Below are 21,777 nucleotides of genomic sequence, written 5' to 3'. Positions count from 1 at the left end.
TGTATGTCTCTACCTGTTTTCATGAGAAACCACTTTGAAGATATCAATATGTAATACAACAAGCATTGGTAATTCCCTACCACTCTGTTTGTAACTCTGTACTGTCTGTACTGTTCCTTTGCTATTTTGTAAAATGTTGACTGTCTGTTAATATTTTCCTCCTTTTATTTTTAAAATTAAAAAAATATATATAAAGGAAAGGGTGACTTGACTGATACGAGTCACCTACTTGTTCTTGAACACTCAGCAGGAAAGTGTGACCAGAGAATAATAGATGGTCACACACACAGAAACCCAACAACAGCCAAAAAAAAAAAACCCCAAACAGAGATCTAAACTGGATCTAACAGGCTGGATCTAGAAGTGGCTCTGAACATCAGCTGTTTTAAGAGCCACTCAAAACAAAAGCACGGTGTGCACAGCGCACACGGAGAAAGGCTGACGGGTCCCAGCACTCTGCGGCCACACCTGCGGCACCCCAACCTGCTCAGGTGCCTGGGGGCCCCTAGGCAGAGCTTCCCAGGGCATCAATGCCCACCCAGAACTACGGGCCTGAAGTGACTCCTCATGTGAAGGCTCTTGCCTTCAGTGAAGACATGAAATACTAAAACTCTTGCTTACGTTAGTGGGTCTGCGGCATGACTGAAGGGTCAGTTACTAGTACAGCGCATTCCCTGTACCGTCACTCCAACCCCACGTCAACGGAATGCGACTGCTTCCTGATCTCCCCTGCCCACAGAGAGACACCACTTTGAGGCAGGAAACGAAGCAGAACCGCCTTAAAAGCCACCCTGCCAGAACACAGGGGCAGAGCTCCAGTATGAAGTCAGTCCCACCCTAATCCTAGAGCCCTGCTCTTCTGCTCCCGTGTTGACCAGACACGGGCTGGCCCTCGCTGTGACTCCTGAGCTACCCTGGGAAGATCTGGTGGACAGGCAGGGGCTGGCCCGAAGGGGAGGCCTTTCTCCTCCCTGGTACTGGACTTCTGAGGGCACGGAGGCAATAAACATCACTTCCCGGCTTCAACCTCCATCACATCAGACCCGCCATGAACTTTCTACTTCCCTACATTCTAGTCCCTGGAAGAAGAAATAGGGCTCAGGAGGCAACGGCCTGCGCGCACGCCCTAGGGAGCAGCTTCTCACACAGGGGGCTCCTCACTGTCCCACCGCGGTCACCACGCAGGAGGGCAGGCGCTGGGGCGCCTCTTGTGGCAGACTTGTGCACAGCACCACTGTGGGAGAAACATGTACCACAACCGCACAGGCTGTGAGATGGGGGAAGGCTTCGCGGTGCTCCGCTGCGGGTTTGCATCCGGTTTTGAGACAAGGTCTTGCTATGCAGGGCAGGTCGGCCTTGAACTCAGAGTGACCCTCCTGCCTCAGCCCCCAGGGATGGCAGATGTGTGCCACCACTGGGTTAGCATTTGGGTACCAGACTCTAACCCTTTCTTTCCCAAGTTTGGTGTGCATAAAATCACACAAATCATTTTGACTTGGAATTTAAAAGTCATTCTTTTTTTCTGCTGTAAAATGTATTTTACTGTCTCTCATCGTTTTGTAAAAAATGTTAACACATCTTCTGCTTTAACTGCAACTGTAAATATTTGCTTTGAAAAAGACACTACTTTAATTTTTTTGAGACAGGGTCTCACTCTGTAGCTCAGGCTGGCCTCGAACTCCTGGCGATCCTCCCACCTCACCTCTGGAATGCTGCGATTACAGGAGTACACCACCACACCCACTTCAAATATAATTTTTAAGGCACTTATTTTAAATTTCTCTCTACTCTTAACCAGTTTAGCTTTAAGGATTATTTTAAGGATATGTAATACTTTGGCCACACATAGCATTTTAAAAAATTGAGCATTAGTTTTAACAGCTGGTATGTAATACAAGTGTAATACCACCACCTCAGTCCTACAAGATCTCTCCTTTTATCCTTGTCTTCTGGCCATAAGCAGGGGAGTCGTCTACGTATTATCACACAACATTACATACTTATACCTGCCTTAACATTAACCCCTAAAGAAGTTTTTTCTAAGACAATTTGCTCCCAGGCAATATTTTTTGAGGTTGACAAAGACAACAGGATTATGTGTATATACTATATGCCTTTTCCTTCTTATAAAATTTTTATTGTTTTCAGTTTGTGTATTGCATGTTTACATGATCGTTGTGGCTTGCTTGATGGACTGGCCTTCTCAATCAATGATTTTCAAAAAAGTGTTATACCTGACTCAGGAAAATAACATTACTGTGAATTTTTACTCTTTATTTAAATACTGTAGCTATAGCAATTTATTAAGTTGTTATATTCAAAACAAATGTGAATCTTCATCTGTAAGTTTTATAACAGTTTTATAACAATATTAAATAAGAAAGTAAATATAATTGATACAGTAGATGATACAGATCGTATGTGGACCCTCAGCCACCTTAATGATTTGGATAAAAAAGAAACATATGACAGTATTACAATGACTTCTCAGGAGGGATGTTTTTCAGTTATGCAACATCTATTTTGAATTTATAAATATTTTAAATGTTTCATTAAGGTATGTAATAAATTATTCTTTGAAGCATGTTCAATAATGAAAATTTAAAGCCATATTGGTAAAAGATCACATACCGATTATAAAACAAACAGAAATAACAGTACTGATCTTTTGTACCTTCCATAACATAGTCTTTAAAATAATTTTCTAACAGTATAATAAAAGCACTAAACTTGTGTATCCGTGTCCTACTAAAACTCTATTTCATTTAAAAAAAAAAAATCAATCAGAAGCTGCCCTGTCCAGCGTGACCTGCTTCCCACCTCCTCCAGGCTCACTTACCACCATTTTACTAAGTGTACTTGGCCTGTGCTTATTTAATTTGGCCCATGCTTGTTTAATTTAAGTCTGTCTCTTCCAGATGATAGCAATTCCATTCCAGTCTATGGTCACACGTGGCTTCATCCCATACCTGCAACTGATGCCAGAAGCCAAAGCCCCCACCGGACCTCTAGAGCAAACACCTGGCGGTTCTGTTCCTCTGGGCGGCTAGGAAGCAGCTCCAAAGGACAGACCGCTGTCCTTCAGCTGCCTTAGGATGGAGGAGGATGGAAATGCTTAGGCGGCAGCATAAGGATGGGAGCAAATGAAATGTTAAAGTAGGTTAAATCATTGGCTTAAAGCCAATTAGCAAACAAGCCACAGAGACGGCTCTGAATGGCCATGGCCAGACTCGGGGTCCAGTGTGGAAACGAGGCAGGAAGTGGTAGGACTATGTCACAAGCAGCTAACAAACATGCTGATGCACTCTATGAGACAGGACACAGGGAAACCAGGAGGGGACCCATAGACACGAGGTGTCCAGGTGACTCTGTGGGCTTGCCATTCTGTCCATGTCTGCTTCTTTCTTATAATGAAGTTCTATGTCCAATCTCCCTCTACATGTGGCTGAGAGCCCCCACCAGCCGGCACCCCCGCACCCACCGCTCTCCGCTCCCGTCCCTCACCCACTCACGCCATCTCTGCAACCCCTGCCTGCGGGTCAGAGTGCCTGCTTCTCCTCCCAGACAGCGGTGTGTCCCCGCTCAGGCATCGGTCTGCGGGTGCTGCTGTTATCTATCCCTCTCGTCCCCAGAGGGTGACAGGTCAGGCTGCATCTGCCCCCGCAGACCCAGCGGAGGACGTGGCGGAGGAGCCCACTGAGTGAAGGGGAGCGTGGCCACACCCTAGCTCCAGCCCTCGGCTCTCACCTGGACAGTCACTAGGGCCTCCTCACTGGTCTTGCTACCTTCATTCTCTCTTCCTTCATTCCACTCCACCTTCCACAAGTGCTGACAAGAGCTCTAAAAAACACATGTGAGCCTGTCACTCCCCTGATTAAAAGCCCAGAGGTCCCCCCAGCCTCCGTGGTTAGATCCCAAATGTTCAGCACAACGCGAGTGGCCTGTGCTTACAGCTCCGTTCGGATCTACCTCTCCTGCTTTGACCCCTGCCCCTCCGGGCCGCACGCCCTGGGACTCGATCATGCTGCTGCCTGAGGTTCCATCAAACACCAGGCAGGCTCCTCCCTTTTTTAAGACAGGATCTCACTATGTAGCCCAGGCTGGCCTCAACCGAGATCCTACTGCTTCAGCCTCCCAGGTATGGCTGTGTGCCACCACACCCTGGCTTGTTTCCTCCGTCTTTAAGGAGCTTCTTTACCTTTTCTACCACTGTAAATGCCCTCTGAGACCTAGGTCAGACGTCGCTTTCTGAGAACACTTCTTGAACTCCCCTATTCAGTGAACTTTCTGTTTTCGTTTCATTTTGGTACCAGGGATTGTACAGTGGCATTCTGTGCCACTTAGAGAACAAGGTACCAGGGCCTTCTCTATTTTTTATTTTGAGACAGGGTTCTGCTACGTTGCTGAGTTGCCCAGGCTGGGCTTGACCTTGTGATTCCCCTGCCTCAGCCACCCACAGCACTGGGACTGCAGGTGTGCACCATGGCACCTGGCTTCCAACCTAACTTTTAAGAAGAACATTGTGTCTGACGCGCACCCAGGAACACTGCTTCCTTCACAGCACTGTGACAGCTCATGCTCCACTCCTCTCCCTGCCCATTCTTACTCCGTGGCTCGTGGGAAGGAACGGGCCAGCCTGGCAAGCACACACATACAAGGCTGAAGACTACAAGCAGCAAGAGTTGGGGAATTAACTTTCCAACCCAGCTGTATCATTACCTTGCTAACAGAGCGGGACAGTTCACTTACCTTCTCTTTGACAATCTCCTCATCCGCCCACCCGCCCATGCATCGCACAGTGAGACTTGGAATCTCACACCAGTGCAAAGCGCAGCGTGAAGACTGCTTCACACATGGAGCTCGGCACTCTGCGGAACAAAGCCTTGGTGGCCTGGCTCTTAAGACATTCTGACCAAACCCTGATGAAAACAAATGCACACAGCCAAAGACGTCCTTCCTGTGAAGGACCATCAATCTCAGCCTCACACAAGTACCAACCTAGTACGGGGCATACACTGCACGACCGGTCCGAAGAGCCGTCGCTCAGATGACGTGGGAGACGGGACCGATGACTCACACTTACATCAGGAGGGGAATCTCCAGCTGCAGCTGCACCGAGGCAGGGCTGGGGCTGCACCCAGTGCTCCTGGGGGCTCCAGCTCCCCACCTCCCCGAGCCATGACACACAAACCTTTCTCATTGTCTAAGTGGCATTCTGCGCCACCCTCGGTCAGAAGTGCCTCTGGACGGTGTGCACAACAGCCCTGCACACGGTCCAGTCCCTTCCCCTCCAGCACTTCCCACTACCTACACAAACCAAACCCACGGCGACCCCAAATTCACCACGTCTGCTTCCCACGCAGAGAAGGCTGACTTGTGCCTCCTCTTCAGCAAAAAATAAAAATGCATCATCCTGCTACTCAGGAACCCCCTCTGCAGATGTTAAAAAAACACTGGGTAAACAGAGTATTTTCTGCTTGGGATTTTTGAAAAAGAGGAAATGGAATTAAGGACTTTTCCTCTACAGTCTGCCCATCCAGGTGACAAGCTCTGTTTCTACCCAACCCAGATGAGATTAGAAGAGACGGCACGGTTCAAAAGATTTCACCAAATCTACTGGCAGGGTCAAGCAGGCGCACCGGGGCGGATATGGACACTCGAGGATAGAGCATTCTGTGACTGCAACAGAACCATAATTTTAGCTGCAGTTCGTCACATTTGGGCAATATTCTTCCCAAACAAAATCATTTCTTAAAAAGTAGAATCTATAATGTGTAACATGTTTCTGTTCCAGTTAGTGATATCAAAACCATGCCAAAATGCAAAAGCACTTATCCTTTCGGAAAAAGGGGTCCCGTGGAGCCTGACGCTGGCATCTGAGGGCTGAGGAACGGCAGAGACGGGAGCCCAGGGCTGTCCCAGCAAGCCCACTGCATCCCTGCCTTCTGCTAGGTGGGTCACGCTGCAACAGAGGACGAAGGGCGTCACAGGTCTAGTGGCAACACGTGGAGCGGAGAAGGCTCGCTCCCGGGCTTTGACAAGTCTACCAGGCAGTTGGCCTGTTTCGGGTCTCACAGTCCTGAGCCCTTCCTGAGAGGCAGCTCAGAATGAAAGGAAGGTGCTGAGCCCGATGCAGACTGCAGCGCTGGCGAAGGCTACACTGTGTGCTCCACTTTTAAGTGCCAGGATTTCTATGTGTCAAAGCTGATCAACCTATGGCACATATTTTCAAGAGCAGAAGAATCACCCCTTAGCCAGTGCCCACAGAACATACATACAACAGCTTTAACTGCAATCTGAGCAGCTAAAGAAATGCCACTAAGGTCTCCAATGTGCATGAGGTTTTCTGGGGATCTGAACGAAGTTTTCAAGCGTGGATTTTCTTCTTTAAATGATACATACCAAATGACTGTGCTATGCCTATCTCCATTACAGAAGAGTTTTAAAGCACCTACTGTGAATACCTGAGCAAGCCCCATAAAAACACACAAAACAATTACCCCACAGAATAGGAAAAGGTCAATAAATTAATTCACCACATTTAAGCCTGGATAATACAAGGGAGGACGGCTGAAAACTCTTTAAAAATGGGCTTAGCCTAAAGTGTAAAGAAAGGCCCACTCCCCTTGGTAAGACCATACAAACTCTTAAAGGGATTCTTAACAGCTAAGACAGGGTGCTACTTACTTCCTCATTAAATAGTTTGCTAGTTTCTTTTTTGATTGGGTCTATAAGCTGGACTTGGCCTGCAGAAAAGCCCACTAGGAGAGAGACACTCTCCGCTGTGGCTGTTAGGTGGTTGAAGTCATGACAAGTAGGCTGTGTTCCTTTGTATATCCTTTTATCTATTGGTTTACTCAAGTCAGCAGCCTAGAGGAGAAAGAGAAAAATACACACAGTGAACAGCACGTTGAGGCGAGAAATCTAAGTTACTCTATTTTATACTCCGTATGATGCTCAATCTTAAAACAAAGTTATTTAAAATATTGTTTCAGTTGTTATTAAATCCATCTAACATTTTATAAAAGTACTTTCACATATCTTAGTCAGAGATACGGTTAGACTATCCATAATATATTGACTCATAACTTATTTCCAGAACTTATTTTCCTTCAAATATATGTAACAAGGACATCTAGACTTCAAGAGGAAAAATCTTTTAAGATACTAAATTCAGTATTTTTCAAATCCATTCAAGAAATGAAGTTGTAATTGTTTTTGAGATAGGGTCTTGCTATGTAGTCCAGGCTAGCCTTGGACTCACTGTGTAGCTCAGGCTGGTCTCCACTGCCTGATCTTCCTGCCTCAGCCTCCCATATGCTAGGACAACAAGCATGCACAGCTACGCCTGGTGTCCACAGTTTTTAACAGAGTAACTGTAACCACATAAAAGCTCAGCTTTCAGTCCAGTATAGTGGTGCATGTCTATAATTCCAGCACCCTAGGAGGGTGAGGCAGAAGATCATCAAGTTGAGCCCAGCCTGGGTAACTTAGATTGTGTCAAAACAGTGGGAAAAAAAAAGGGCTGGGGATGTAGCTCAGTGAGAAGGCCCTCTCTCAACCCCCTTACCTCACACACTGAAATAGGAAAAAAGAGCAGGTCGGCTGTCACACGTAGCTACAGGACCTGAACGCCCACTGTGGTGGCCCCATGGCTGTAGAAGTGTGGGCCCCAGACTAGCAGCAGCGATGTCTGGAAACTCAGAAACGCAAACGCTGAAGCCCGGCCCCAGTTCCACTTTGGGAAACTCTGGGACAGGCCCAAGGCTGCGTCCGAATCACAGCTCTCAGTGGGGCGACACCCACTTAGCTTGAGCTGCTGCTGGGCCTGGGCGCAGCCCTCCTGCATCAGGTCCCTGGGGGAGCTGCACTATCTCCCCTCACCCCACAGTGCGAGTGAGGAGAGCACCATACCTACCCACAAAGCGGCTGGCTGGCCTAGACCCAGGGCTGGTGATGTATGTGGTCAGGGAGAACACACACCCAGTGCATCCCGAAGTCTGAAGCAAGCGATTTCTGACTTGGGTTCAAAGTGTCTTTCCAGCACGCCCCAACCCTCTTTCAAGAATCAGCAGTGTCTTCCTGAGAGATGCATCTCACTACCTCTGTTTGCCTGCAGCCCACCCTGCCCACTCCTGTCTGAAGTCCACAGGTGGAGACAACAAGCACCCTGTCCTCAAAAGGTGCCCTTCCTGGGTGCCATTGCAGCCCCACATCCCTCCATGAGGGCCTGAGGATTCCTGCCTGCCCAAGAGACCTGTGACACCTGACCAAGCATTCAAATTAACTGCCAAAAACAAGCCGAAGTCCTGAGTAAAAAAGAGGGTCTCAAAGTTCCAGGGGACCGAGCACACTCAAAACCCGAGCCTCTCAAGTCTGGAGTGGAGCGGTCCTATGGCCCAAGGTCACTCACAGCGAAGGAAAGTGGGACGCTGTACAGACACCCTCCGGGCCGCCCCAGAGAAAATGGATTCTTCTATGAACCTCGTGGAGTGTGAGACCGAAGAAAACTGAAACCAAAGAGCCTTGAGAGTATACTCTAAGCATAAAGCAAAGGAGTCCCGACTGCAGCAAAGAGCAGTGTGTGTGTCTGGGGTGGCGAGGGAACGCGGCCGCAGCAGACGGACACAGCGGCAGAGGGACACAGCGGCAGAGGGACACAGCGGCAGAGGGACACAGCGGCAGAGGGACACAGCGGCAGAGGGACACAGCAGCAGGGTCTGGAGGCCGAGCTCCGGGAGGACCCTTGGTACAGAGAGGGCTTCAGGGAAGAGAGACATCAGCCAAGGTTAAAATAGCCCTAGCCAGGCATGGTGGTGCGTGCCTAGAATCCTAGCACTGGGGAGGCTGAGGCAAGAGGATCATGGTGAGTGCAAGGCCAGCCGGGGCGACATAAGCAAGTTCAAGGCCAGCCTGCACTGCATAATGAAACTCAAAAAAAAGGTAAAATAAATTAAAAATAGCCCAAAATATAAAACACAATGCAACTGGCAGCTAGTAAACAGAACTCTACTTAGAAATATAAACAATTATTACACAATCAGTATGTCAGCATATGCAATTCTTGACTTTTTTACAGTGTTTTAGAGAATTTTTCCCTGAAGATACAACTAAAATTACACACAAATACAAAAATCAATTCAAAGATTAGACAAAAATTAACAAAGAAAACATTCTAATATAAATTAAATGAACAAAAAAATATGCACCACAGAGAAGGAGAAGCAACTATTTTTCCACATACCGCTCCCAGTTCAGATTTCCAGATCCCTCAGGGCAACTGCATTATCCTCAGCTCATCTATTTATTCTACACCCCTGGCCCAGGGTGGAACTTCGATGGCCAGCATTTTAAACAACAAGCCTACACATTTTTACTCTTTAACCAGATCAATATTCCAGAAAGTCCTGTTCACCAATTTGCGCAGCAAACTTTCCTCCTGGGCTGCCCACTTAGTGCCCAGGGCCTGGGCTTGTGTGCCTGCAGCCACCCGGCCTGCAGCGTGCACAGCTCAAGAGCAAGAGCTGGGAATCCCTAGGGTGGCTGACATCGTGATTTTTTATCTATTAACTGTAATGCTGCAAAAATAGCATTCATACTCACATGTCTTTCCCATTTCCTTTCCTAGTAATTATTTATTTTTATTTATAAAAGTGTCAATCCACACTTGGGAGGCTGGGGCAGGAAGATCGCTGCAAGTTTGAGACCAGCCTGGGCTACAAAGTTGAGTTCAAGGCCAGCCTGAACTGCATAGCAAGACCCTGTCACAAGAAGATTAAAAAAAAAAAGTGTCAATCCAGATAGCCTGAAAAAATTTAAAGTTCATCTTTCAACACTACTGTGAGGAACACTCCTCAAAGACAGAAAAGCACACCCGGGCCCAAGGGTCCCTCGGAATCCCTCCTACCTGAGGTGACTCCCTCCTCACTCTCCTCAGTGGCATACCAGGCAACGCATCACCCACACCAAGGATGAACTGCCATGAAGCCTGAGGTGACTGTTGGGTAGGTGCCTATCAAAAAGGACATTGGGGGCTGGGGATTTAGCTCAGCGGCACAGCGCCTGCCTGGCAAGCGCAAGGTCATGGGTCTGACTCCTGGTAGTGGAAGAAAAACAAACAAACAAACAAAAATATTAAAAAGTACATTTCTGCCAGCACGGTGGCACACACCTGTAATCCTGAGGCTGAGGCAGGAGGATCACAGTGAGTTCAAGGCTAGCCTAGATTACAGAGCGAGACTTTACCTCACCAAAACAAAATTACAACCTGGAAAAAGTTCAAGCGTTCTGCTATGGGTGTCTGAGCTTTCTGGAGCCCAGCTCAGCCTGAGGAAAGTCAGGTGACCAGTGCTGCCCTCACCTCTAGCAGCACCACCACCTCGGCAGTCACTCAGTCTCCTCTCCTGCATCAATCACCAGCTCCAGTGATTTTTTTCTACACTGACATGTGACTGTCCGCCTGCCCACGCATGCAGGGCCCACGCATGGGAGCGGCAGTCACTGCCTGGGCTGGCCAAGCCCCTTCCCAGAGACTCACCAGTCCCTATAGAGGGCTCCCCAGGGTGGAGAAAGAGCCCATGCTTTGGTAGCCAACAGGCGGAGGTTCAAACACCCCCACCACCACCCCCGCCAGTGGCCCTGACAGCCAGGGCACTGGCAACAGTTGCAGACGACAGAAAGCACGGCGCATACAGAGTAGGCACAGGGAGCTGCCGCTGTTAACTCACCCAGTCTCCTAGTCTCTGTTACAAGGCCCTCAGGCTCCTGGCGGATGCAGTCGGGCCTGCAGGCCCTGGTTCACCGCACGAGCCCTGACAGCAACACCACCTGTCCACTGAGCCCTTTCTACGCCCCAGGCCCCACCCGGAGCTCAGCACCCACCAGCCCACTACTCCACCCGCGTGGGGAGGGACGCAGGGCTGAGGTCCCTGTGCGCCAGCCTCCTTGCCCTCCACCCCACACGCACGCCTGCACGCACACATGCATGCTCGGCGCCCTGGGCCACAGACAGGCATCCCCCAGGCGTCCTGTGCTGCCCCTCCTGTCCAGCCGCCAGCAAGCATTTCAGGCCCACTGGGGCCAGCTCAGCTCTCCAGGACTTCTTGTGCTCCCCAAGGTTTAGTACTTGTACTTACAGGGTTTCAAATACTTTTTGTTAGTCAGTTAGACAAAATTACAATGAAGTTGCTTTACGGAGAACTTTATCAGACAGCTAACAACTGTACTGTTCAAAATTGGCTTTAGTGGATTCTGCGTGCTTTCAGACTTTTTTTTAAAAAAATGCCTTCATCCTTATTATTGTCAATCATCTGAGCTTGTAAACATGAACTTGTAGCAGAACCAATTTGTTAAAATTCTTACCAACTTTAAGAACTAGGTCGTATTTGGATCCAGCCCCAGCAGAGTATCCAGTGTGTCACAGGCGGTCAACACTTGTTGAATGAATGACGTCACAATTATTCCTAAATTTTTTCAATCATAGGATTAAATTACATAATTATGTTCTTGAGTTTTACATAGTTACCAACTGCAAATAATTTGTCAGTGCCTCGTGTTTGGTTAGCAATCTAGTTGGAAATTTTTAAATCATGGTTTAAAAATTCCTACTAGAGAAACAAACTGATTTTTAAAAAGCCTGCATCAGTAAGCGAACGTTTTTAACACTGCCGAATTTCTCCTCTCGGGCGATCCTTCTGGAATCCTTCTACAATGAACTCTCCTGGAATGCAGAGCCCACAGGTACGGAGAGGCTTGTTTCTCTCTGCAGCTCCACTGCAGTCTGCAGAAGCCCTCCTCTCCAGGTCCCGCTGACAACCCCCGCACAGCCTGAGGCCTGGCGCAGCGCCTGCTTAGCAGGGTCCCAGGAAGCCTGTGGCTCTGGGGGCCTGTGCTCCTGGGAACCTGTCGCCTGGCACTCCTCAGTGCCCAGAAGCATTTGATGTAGTATGAAAAGTATCTCCAGCCTTTTCTGAGGAATGGAAATCCGTGTCAGGAAATGCAGCTGAGGCAGGAGGATCAGTGCCACTACTTAGAGACCCATCTGTGCTATACAGTGAGTTCAAAGCCAGCCTGAACGAGCCATCTAAAAAAAAGAGAACACATGCCACACGATGTTATACAGATTGCAGATGTTACTGGGGAGCAGCGTAGGTAATATACAGTGGACTATTCCCTATCTGAGCGTCACTGCACAGGGAACCTGCCTTTTTGCCAGAAGAGAGTAAAACGTCCAAAACATAAATCTAACAGCAATCCAAAGCCTGAGCATATCAGAAGCTTGCTTCCACTGCACCGCAATCACTCTCTTCCCCCTAAGAGCTCGCCTCCCATTTGAAGCCCCTCCCCAGCTGCGCAGCTGAAGCTCCACTGGGCACCCAGCAAGGCATCCCCTGCGCCGAAATGACAGTGTCACACCCTCACGCACCCTGGCCTGTGCCTCCCCAGCTAACGTTCTAACCCTAACCCACCCCAGCTTGGCCTGTGTCCCAGTTTCCTTCCACCCACTCCACCAAGCCCAATTCACCCCAGATATCTGGCAGACAAATCTTCCGGAAGCCCTGTCTCTCCCATGCACAGCCTCCAGGGTTCAGCAAGGCAGCACAGCGGTGCCCTTGGAAAGAGTAACCCCTGCCCCCCCATTATCCCGAAGGTGCTGGGCTTTGCTCTCACCTGCTTGCCCGCCTCTTTTTTTTGAGACAAGAGTCTCACTATGTAGCTCAGGCTGGCCTTGAACTTGCAGTAATCCTCCTGCCTCAGCCTCCCCTGCTGGAATTATAGGTGTGCACCACCATGCCCAGCTCACCTGCCTACCCTACTTTATGTTCCTTCTTTCACCTAGAAACCTTCCCTATAGATTCTGCTGGCCCTGGCACAAATGCCACCTGTTGACCTTACCAGGTGTGACATTCTTGCAGTCACCCTTCACAGGGTGCCCTATGGGCCACACTCCTGAGCTGCAACAGTTTAACTATGTTCCATATTGTGAAAGTCTGGCTCCTTTTAAAAACAAACAAGAAAAAAGGCTGCTGAGTCACCGACAGCTGAGCAGATTACTCAGAAGTAACAGGCACAGTCCGAGTGGCAGCAAAGACTGCCATTATGCCACCGTGAGAATCAGAGGAGAACGGGTAGGCGGAGCACATTCCATTACCCCTGTTGCTCGCTCACATCCCAGACAGGCAAAACAGGAGCAAAAGCGACCAAGGCCTTTCTGCCCAGACTGTGAAGGATCACTTACTCGGGGAAAAGCTGAACTGTGGGGCCCTATTTTAAAACTTGAGATCCTAAAACAAGAAACAAAAAAACCCACTCAGTCTGTCCCCTAGCTTTCTTGGGGGCACATTTAGAACAATCAGGCGCCAGGGTTCTAGGGCCCTCAAGGCTGAGAGACAGCCTGGCCTAAGGCCAGATGGAGCCTGTGAGCCACAGAGGGCAGCCAGCAGACCGACCTCTCGGAGCCACGGCTCTCTTTTGAGCCCAGCCATCTAACTAACCTTAGTTTTCTTCAACGAATGGGAAATGATTGGGTCCAATAACAAAAATATCAAGAAGGGATTTTCAAACATCCTCACTGCCTACCCTTAGGTACAGGTGGAATGTCCCACTCACGTAAGGATGGTCTGTGGGGCTGTGGGTGTGGCTCAGTGATGGAGTGCTGGCCTAGCATGGGAGGCCCGGGGTTTCAGTCCTGGCCCCGCAGAAAAAAAGCTGCAGGGGCTGACGCTGATGCTAATTCCACATTCCAGCTCACCTGCCCTTTCAAAGGAGAAACAAACCAGGCTGATTTGTTTTTGTGGTATGGTACCAGGAATTGAACTCAAGGCCTTGTGCTTGCCAGGCAGGTACTTGTGACACTGACCTACATCCCCAGTCCCAGGCTGATCTTGTGAAACACCTATACAACCTGTCTTTCTCCAGCACCCCCTGAATTTAACAGTCAGGTCCAAACCCCCTGGCATCAATACTATCTAAGTAGCCCACAGGTGCATATATCTGCGGTCTGAGTGTTTCTTTTTTTTTTCTTTTTGGTACGGGGAATCAAACTCAGGCACTTGTGCCGCTGAGCTAAATCCCCAGCCCCAGTCTGAGTGTTTCAAACGGGCAGAAACGTGTCCATATTTTCACCACTCTACCCCCAGCAGTGGGCCTGGCACATGGAAGGTATCACTGAGTACCATTTCCTAGAAAGAACACAGTCCTGAAAGTGGGAAAAAGAAGTAAGAAGAACCAAAAGAGACCTAGGGACAGACATTATGAGGAAGCAAAATACATACTCCTTTTGCTGACCAAAACGCTAACCACTAACTGCCTTGTTGGGTGTCCATCTCTGGAAGAAAACAACTTGCACCAGCAATTACTAGCGCGTCACTTCACAGTGACAAAGCTCCTTCACGCATCAGCTCTTTCATCCTGTGACACGCCAGGGCACCAAGCACACTGCTGATCCCATGTCATAAACCAGGAGGCTGAGTCAGGTGTGACAAGGGAGTCGGGGGTGAAGGCTGCTCCTCCTCCCGAGTGCAGGTTCGCAGGGCAGCACCTACACCCCATCGCTGCGGGACTGCGCCGCCACGCTCGCTCCAGTGGGACGTACACGCTTCAGCCTTGCTGAGTTTGGCCCCGATTTCAGCGCATCTACCTGTCAGGGCTGTCTTACTACGTCATACCCATAGGATTTGCTGGTTCTCTTACACATGTTGAAAATTCTCACCTTCATGTATCTTAAACATAAACAAGGAAAAATAGGGTATTTATTTCTGCCCTAAATTTCCTGGAGAAAGACAAGGGCAGCAGCGGCTTCCTGTCCAATGTAATTTCCCAGAACAAGACAGCAGCTCTCCGTCTTGGTTCCACCCTTCCTCATTCTCACCCACACCAGTGCACAGCCCCGCCTGGCAGGCGTTCCAGCCTGCTCACTCCCCTCGATGCACACAAGCCCGGGGCCCACAACCGTGGCTCGGCCCCAGCACCACCACCACGCGGCACTGGGCCAGAGGTGGGCCAGGCCAGATGCGGAGAGGCCAGAGAGGAGCCAGGGGCCGAGACACAGGCAAATAATGATAGGCGATGCAAGGAACATCACCTCTATGCCCCGCAAACAGAACAGGGACACAGGTCCAAGAAGCACCAGCGCCACCTCCTGGCCTGGCACTGTCAGGCCGTCCCTGCCGAGGAGCAAGCTTCAGTTGCTAGCACATCATTTTTTTTCCCAAGGTAGCCGGTTGCTTCTAAACTGTTAGCTCTGTAAAACCCACTCCTCCTCCTTCATAATAGTTTTTAAAAATAAACAATACAGTGCTAACCTACAACATCTCTGCCATCTCATTTTTCTTCTTCTTCTTCTTCTTCTTTTTTTTGGTCTTTTTGAGACAGGGTCTCGCTATGCAGTTCAGGCTGGCCTTGAGCTCACTTTGTAGCCCAGGCTGGTCTCGAACTCAGCAATCCTGCCTCAGCCTCCCGAGTGCTGGGATTACAAGTGTGCGCCACCACGCCCGGCACATCTCTTCATTTCTTACGCAGCACTCCCTGCTTGGGTTCCATCTCTTATCACAGGCAAGTCACCACAAATGCCTGGCCTGCCACTTTGCTTAGGTTAATGAAATACTGATTTCTTCATTAAAGAACAACTATGAAAAAACATTAGATAAATTCAATTTGCACACATTCTAACACCAGATCTTACATTAAAACGCTGTCATATTCAAATGACCTATTTTTATTAAAGCCTCTGTTAAACATGCAGAGATATACAACCCTATTCCAAAGCAAATATCAGTATCTCAAATGGAAGAAAAGGTAAGATGTTTTTGTTTCTGCAAAAGATACTCACTTTAAACACACAAGAAAAAAATTTTAAGGCCCCCCAAAAAGAGGTGGGAGGAGGGGAAACTCGAGCACTCTGCCAAGCGTGAGGGCAACACTGATCGTCTGAAGGTCACTGCAAGGGGGCAGCAATTCTTACGTCCTGCTTGGCTACTTATACTGTCTTTTCTGACCTTTCACAGCTCTTGAGCTTATGTCTGGCAAATCACATGAATGATTTTTTTCCTGGTGGCAGGGCCTTGCTATGTTGTCCAGGCTGGCCTAGAACTCGTGACCCTCCTGTCTCAGCCTCTGTAGCAGCTAAGGTAACAAGCATGCACCATGTGCCCAGATCCATAAATAATTTTAAAATTTTCCAATCCGAGTTGCTGAGCAATATAAGAAGGGACATGTACAGGGGCTCCTACTTTAAGTGGGAAGTGCCCTAAACCCCCAATTGTGCAAAGATCCCACACACATCCGCCACCCACCCCACAGGGAAACCGAGCAGAGTTGGGGTGAGGGTCCAGCCACCTGCCCAAGGTTTCCCAGTGCTGAGCACTGCGCTTCAACCACATCAAGCTGTCATACTTGTTCCAATCAGCTGACGTCAGTTTCAACAATGAACATGGAACATGGAACACGAAATTAAACAAACAAAACCACTGATTTATACTCGCAATTTTACATCAAACGACAGCACTCTGGACCTACTATACTACATAGTCTTGTCAAAGAGGAGGCGAGAAAGCTAGAAGGAGTAGAAGTGCACTAAAATACCTTACAGGTTAATAGGGCCAGCCACTAAAACAAGCAGCCAAAATACTCAATTTGGCCTCTGGAATTCAGATAAAAATAGTCTGATCCAACCAAGCCTCAGCAAAGACAGCAACCTCAAACTGGCAAGGGTAACAGAGCTGCCTGTCCAACTACCACTGTGGGGAAGGCTCTGATGCTTCCTCTACCTGAAGCCACAGCCTTAGTTCACCAGTGAACTACGCAACTGGCATTCGGGAGGTTAGGCACTGTCACTCGGGAGGTTAGGCACTGTCACACATGGCTTATCGCTCCAACCACTTACAGGCCTCTCAGGAAAGGCCATTCAGATCCTTCTGATGTTCCTCCTATCAGATGAACACAGCCCTTCTAGATTCCTCAAACTGCACAGACCCTGGTATACATACTCCTTAGTAACTCAGCAGCATGCAGTTTCAAAATACTGTCTAATATACTGCCACAAGGAATGTGGACAAGTCTGACCTAACTACCACTAGTGGCACAAGCCTATAATCCCAGCACTCAGGAGGCTGGGGCAGGAGGATTATGAGTTTGAGCTATACAGGCAATTCTAAACCAGTCTAGACTACATAGCAAGACCCTGTTTTGTTTTGTTTTGTTTTTTAAAGGCAAAATAAAGAGTACAATTAGCCAAAAAATAGACAAACTTAAACAACAAAACAATAAGACAAAATTTTCACAGAATAAAATAAGAAACTGAGCCAAGCGTGGCAGCACATGCCTGTAATCCCAGCACTGAGGGAGGCTGAGACAAGAGGATTCCTGTGCTGTGAGTTTTCAGCTACCTACATAGAGAGTTCAGCTCAAGGGCAACCTGAACTACATAGGGAGATTCTGTCTCCAAAAAAAAAAAAAAAAAACAGTATATAGCTCAGTGGCACAAGTAACTGCCCAGCAAGTGCAAGGTCCTGAATTCGATTCCTAGTACCAAATAAATAATAAAAAAGGTAAGATAAGAAGCTGAGTTTAGGCAATGGGGAACACAGCTCTGGGTTTGACCCACAGCACCCTCTTTCAAAACAAAACAAAACTGAGTTTGTACCAATATCAAGAAGTAGGGAGAACAGAAAGCTCTACAATATAGTATTAATGTTACTAAACAGGGGAGAAGACAAAGCTTTCTCATTGTATTACACCAATACCAATAAATGAGGAAGAAAGGAATAATGGAGTTTTTAAAATTACAATTTTATAACCATTACAGTAATATATTAAAGAGTCTGCCTTTTTCCCGCATATATTTTTGGCTCCTTTGTCCAGAATTGATTGGTGGTATGGGTCCGTGTTCTCTGCTCTGTCCCATTGGTCTGCGTGACTGTTGCTGTTACTGTGGCTTTGGAGAATAATCTGAAATCTGGCACTGCTTTGCCTCCGGCCTTGCTCTTGTTGCTGAGGACGGCTGTGGCTATTCGGAGTCTTCCGTGTTGCCGTATGCATTTTAGGACTGCTTTCTCCAGTTCCGAGAAGAGTGTCACGGGTATTTTGATGGGGACTGCACTGAATCTGTAGACTGCTTTCACTGATTAAGCTGGATAGGGTGGTACAATGCCTATACCCCAGCTATTCAGGAGGCCAAGGCAGGCAAACCACAAGTCTGAAGTTAGCCTGGGCAACTTAATGAGACCCTGCTTCAAAATAAAATTTTTAAACCAGGTGTGTGTGATAGTGTACTCCTGTAATCCCAGCATTCAGGAGGCTGAAGCAGGATGGTCACTATGAGCCTGAGACCAGTCTGAGTTACAACAGTCAATACAAGTCCTGCCTGAACCTGTTTACAGATAGGTAGGTAGGCAGGGAGATAAACAGATAGGCAGGCCTGGGGATGCAACTCAGTGGAAGAGTGACTGCCCAGCAGACCCAAGGCCCTGAGCTCAATCCTGGTTCGGGTAGGAGGTACACTCAGCCAAAGAACTTATTAACAGGTGCTAAAGCCAGCAGGCAAAGGTCTGATGGGAAATAGGATATATGTAAACTCAAAGTATCCCCCAACATAACAGATAAAAAGAGGGAAAGTGGAATGTAACAATGGATCAACTTTGGCCAGGCATGGTGGGGCATACCTGTAATCGCAGCACTCGTGAAGCTGAGGCAGGAGGGCCACTGTGAGCTCAAGATCAGTCTAGGTTGCAAAGTAAGTTCAAGGCCAGCCTGAACTGCACAGTGAGATCCTGTAAGTGAGACCCATAAAAGACCAAAAAGAAAAGAAGAAATCTCACAATGGATTAATTCAGCAAATTCAACCTTCACTGGAACCTCAATATTACCATTACCAGCACTACAGCACTGGCTGGGACAGATCAACATCCGGCACCCCCTAGGGTGCTGCCCCAAAAAAGGGCCCACCCGTCCTGTGGTACTGTGCCCAAATTGAAGGCCAGGAACTCAACCACGAAAAAATGTAAGACAAATCCAAATGGAAAGGTACTCTAAAAATAACTGTTTGAACTCTTCAAAAAGGTCAAGGTGATGCAGAGAAAGCAAGCAAAAGAAGCGCTCCGGACTGAAGGAAACCAAGATACTGCAGACCGAGCGCAGTGACTGCTCCGGACCACACCCCAAGCTCTGGGGAAAAGACCATTAGAAGCGCAGGACTTGCAGATTAGGTAAGAGTAATGCATCAGTGCTTTCTGAGCTTGACAATGGAACACTGTGTAAGAGAAAGTCCCTGTTCCAAACGGAAACTGAGACTCAGGGCTGGTGCTACGGCTCTGGGTGGAGGGCTTCTGCCTAAGCACGTGGGCGGTTCGGGGTTCCACCCCAGCACAGCAAGCAACAACAGACAGCTAGACTAATGAACGCATACGGAAATACAGACACGAGGCTGAAGTCTGTGTTGCCAAAATGATACCTACAAATTACTCCCATCTCAAACGATACATAGCCCTCATGCACAGGGAAGGGGAACCAACGATAAAACAAATGGGCAAATTTTAAGTACTTGATCAATCTCAGAAATGTCCCATGGAAGTTCTTTGTCCTATTCTTGTAACTAACTTTTCTCCAACTATAGCTCAATGGCAGAAGACTTGCCTTGTATATAGAAGGCCCTGGATTTGATCCTCAGCACTGCCCCCCTAAAAAAAGTTAGAAGTTAAGTAATATAAAGATCCTTACAAGTCAGTATCAATGGTTTAGAGCCAAGGGCCCCATGCTAAACACTTGGATACCAGCTTGTGGCACTCTCAGGAGGTAGTGGCACCTTCAGTGGAAGAAGTCAGGCCATGGAGGGCAGGCCTTTTAAGGGGAGGGGACATCAGTGCATCTTCTTGCCTTGCTTCACCACAGGTGAACGGGTTTCCACTCCCACATACACAAAGCAACAGCACCAAGCAACCATGGACTGAAACCTCAGAACGCTTGAGCCAAAAATAACCCTTTTTTCTTGATTCTTTCACGCATTTTGTCGTAACAACGGAAAGCTGACTGGTACAATCAAGAAACTAACTCCGAAGAATTGTTTAAGAGCCAGGTATAGTGGCACCTACCTGTAATCTCAGCACTCTGGGAGGCTGAGGCAAGAGGTTCAAAAATTTGAGCCCAGCATGGGCAAGTTCGCAAGACCTTGTCTCAAAATAAAAATTAAAAAGGCTGGAGATACAGCTCAGCACAAAGTCTCTGAGTTCAGTCCCCAAAATCGTAAGGTAGAGAGATAATATATATTTACAAATTTCTCAAGGAATGGACTGTTCACGTATAAATTTCTGCATTTGAGAATGGTGTTTTATTATGAAAAATAGTCCTTGTATAACAGAAAAAAATACAGAAGGTATGATGCTTTGGATTTGCTTTAGAATAATCCAGTGGGGATCAGATAACAGAAGAAATGATACTGTCTTTATGTCAGCAACTGCTGAAGCAGAGACACAGGTAAACGGAGTTCATCGCATCATTCTATGCATTTTTCTGTCAGCTGGGAAATTTCCACAATGAAAAAAGGATGACTGTTTGTGCCATACAGTTACTCATGTTTATATTTGGTTCAAAGAAAAGTTTGAAAAGATATTCCCTTCAATATTAAAGATTATCATTAGCCAGGTGTGGTGATGCATGCCTATAATCCTGGCACTCAGGAGACTGAGGCAGGAGGACTGCTATGAGTGAAGCCGGCCTGTGCTACCTGGTGAGACCTTGTTTCAAAAGAAAAAACACACAAACAAAAACTAAAATTCACCATAAAAGAAAGCCTTCTCTTGTTAAGTCAGACAAACACATGAGCAGGGCTGATTTCTCACCAAGTAGTGATGACCTACTTCCAACAGACTAGTCACTTTCACAACAGCTAGGACCACTGGATCTACTAGTCCTGGTTGGTTTTGTTTTGTTTTGGCATCAATGATGTCACTCAAGAAAGGCCAGGAAAGTTTCTATTTTTATTGAATTTTTCTTTTTTATTAGCACGTCTGCAATACATGATGATTACCTTCGTCATGGGAGGCCGGCTTCCCAAAGCAGCCCGCCCGTCGTCCAGGTGCAGCTCGGGAGGCCACAGCTGGCCCTGCTGTCCGGCTCCTCACACAGCACAAGGTGCCAATGGTCACTGTGTGCCCCTCCATGGTCATGCGGGCAGAGGGACAGCAAGTCTTCCCAGAGTCCTCACGGGGAAATCCAATCTACTCCCAGTTTATTACTTTACTTTTCCTCTGGTCTATGGCCGTATGACCCTGAATGTGCCTGATCTTGTCTATTTTTCCTCGAATGTAGATGTGAAATACATATCTTTTTTTGTCTTTTTAAGACAGGGTTTCGCTGCTTAGAATTCCCTTCTTAGCTCAGGCTGGCCTCACAGCGATTCTCCTACCACAGCCTCCTCCTGCTGGGATTACAGATGTGTGCCACCATGACCAGCCTAGAGGTAAAATATGACCCCACATCTTATTCACAAGAACTGAACTGAGATTTATTATTTAGGTGGCTCTGGGGATTGAACCCAGGGCCTTATGCATGCTAGAGAGCCACTCTGCAAGGAGCTATATCCCTGTCATCCACTTAATGCTATTCTAGAAGAACTGAATCCTTAATTATCCTTTTTTGGGGGGGAGGTGTTTTGAGGCAGTTGCTTGATACATACCCCAGGCTGGCCTCAAACTTGTGGCAACCCTCCTGCCTCAGCTTCCTTAGTGCTAGGATTACAGGCAATGTGCTATCATGCCTAGCCTAAATTAGTCTTAATTTAGAAGA

At 47.8% G+C, this 21,777-nt stretch overlaps 1 protein-coding gene across 10 annotated transcripts in view; it reads right to left on the bottom strand.

The window, feature by feature from the left end:
• Positions 1-21,777, bottom strand: part of Wdr20 (WD repeat domain 20) — a 70,489-nt gene that overhangs the window by 21,619 nt on the left and 27,093 nt on the right. For 4 of the 10 annotated variants that reach the window (XM_005410747.2, XM_013507829.1, XM_005410739.2 and 1 more), the window contains exon 2: positions 6,688-6,870. The exons of 3 other annotated variants lie outside the window; for them this stretch is intronic. In XM_005410747.2, coding sequence (XP_005410804.1) covers positions 6,688-6,870 — 183 coding nt within the window. Of the gene's footprint in view, positions 1-3,747; positions 3,841-6,687; positions 6,871-21,777 lie in introns of all 10 variants that reach the window. 3 more of the 10 variants (XM_005410746.2, XM_005410738.2, XM_013507830.1) reach the window with 1 other exon arrangement.

This window comes from Chinchilla lanigera, unplaced genomic scaffold, assembly GCF_000276665.1.
Source record: "Chinchilla lanigera isolate Chin_1 unplaced genomic scaffold, ChiLan1.0 scaffold00137, whole genome shotgun sequence".
Lineage (NCBI taxonomy): Eukaryota > Metazoa > Chordata > Mammalia > Rodentia > Chinchillidae > Chinchilla > Chinchilla lanigera.
This window is presented reverse-complemented; position numbering and strand designations above follow the sequence as displayed.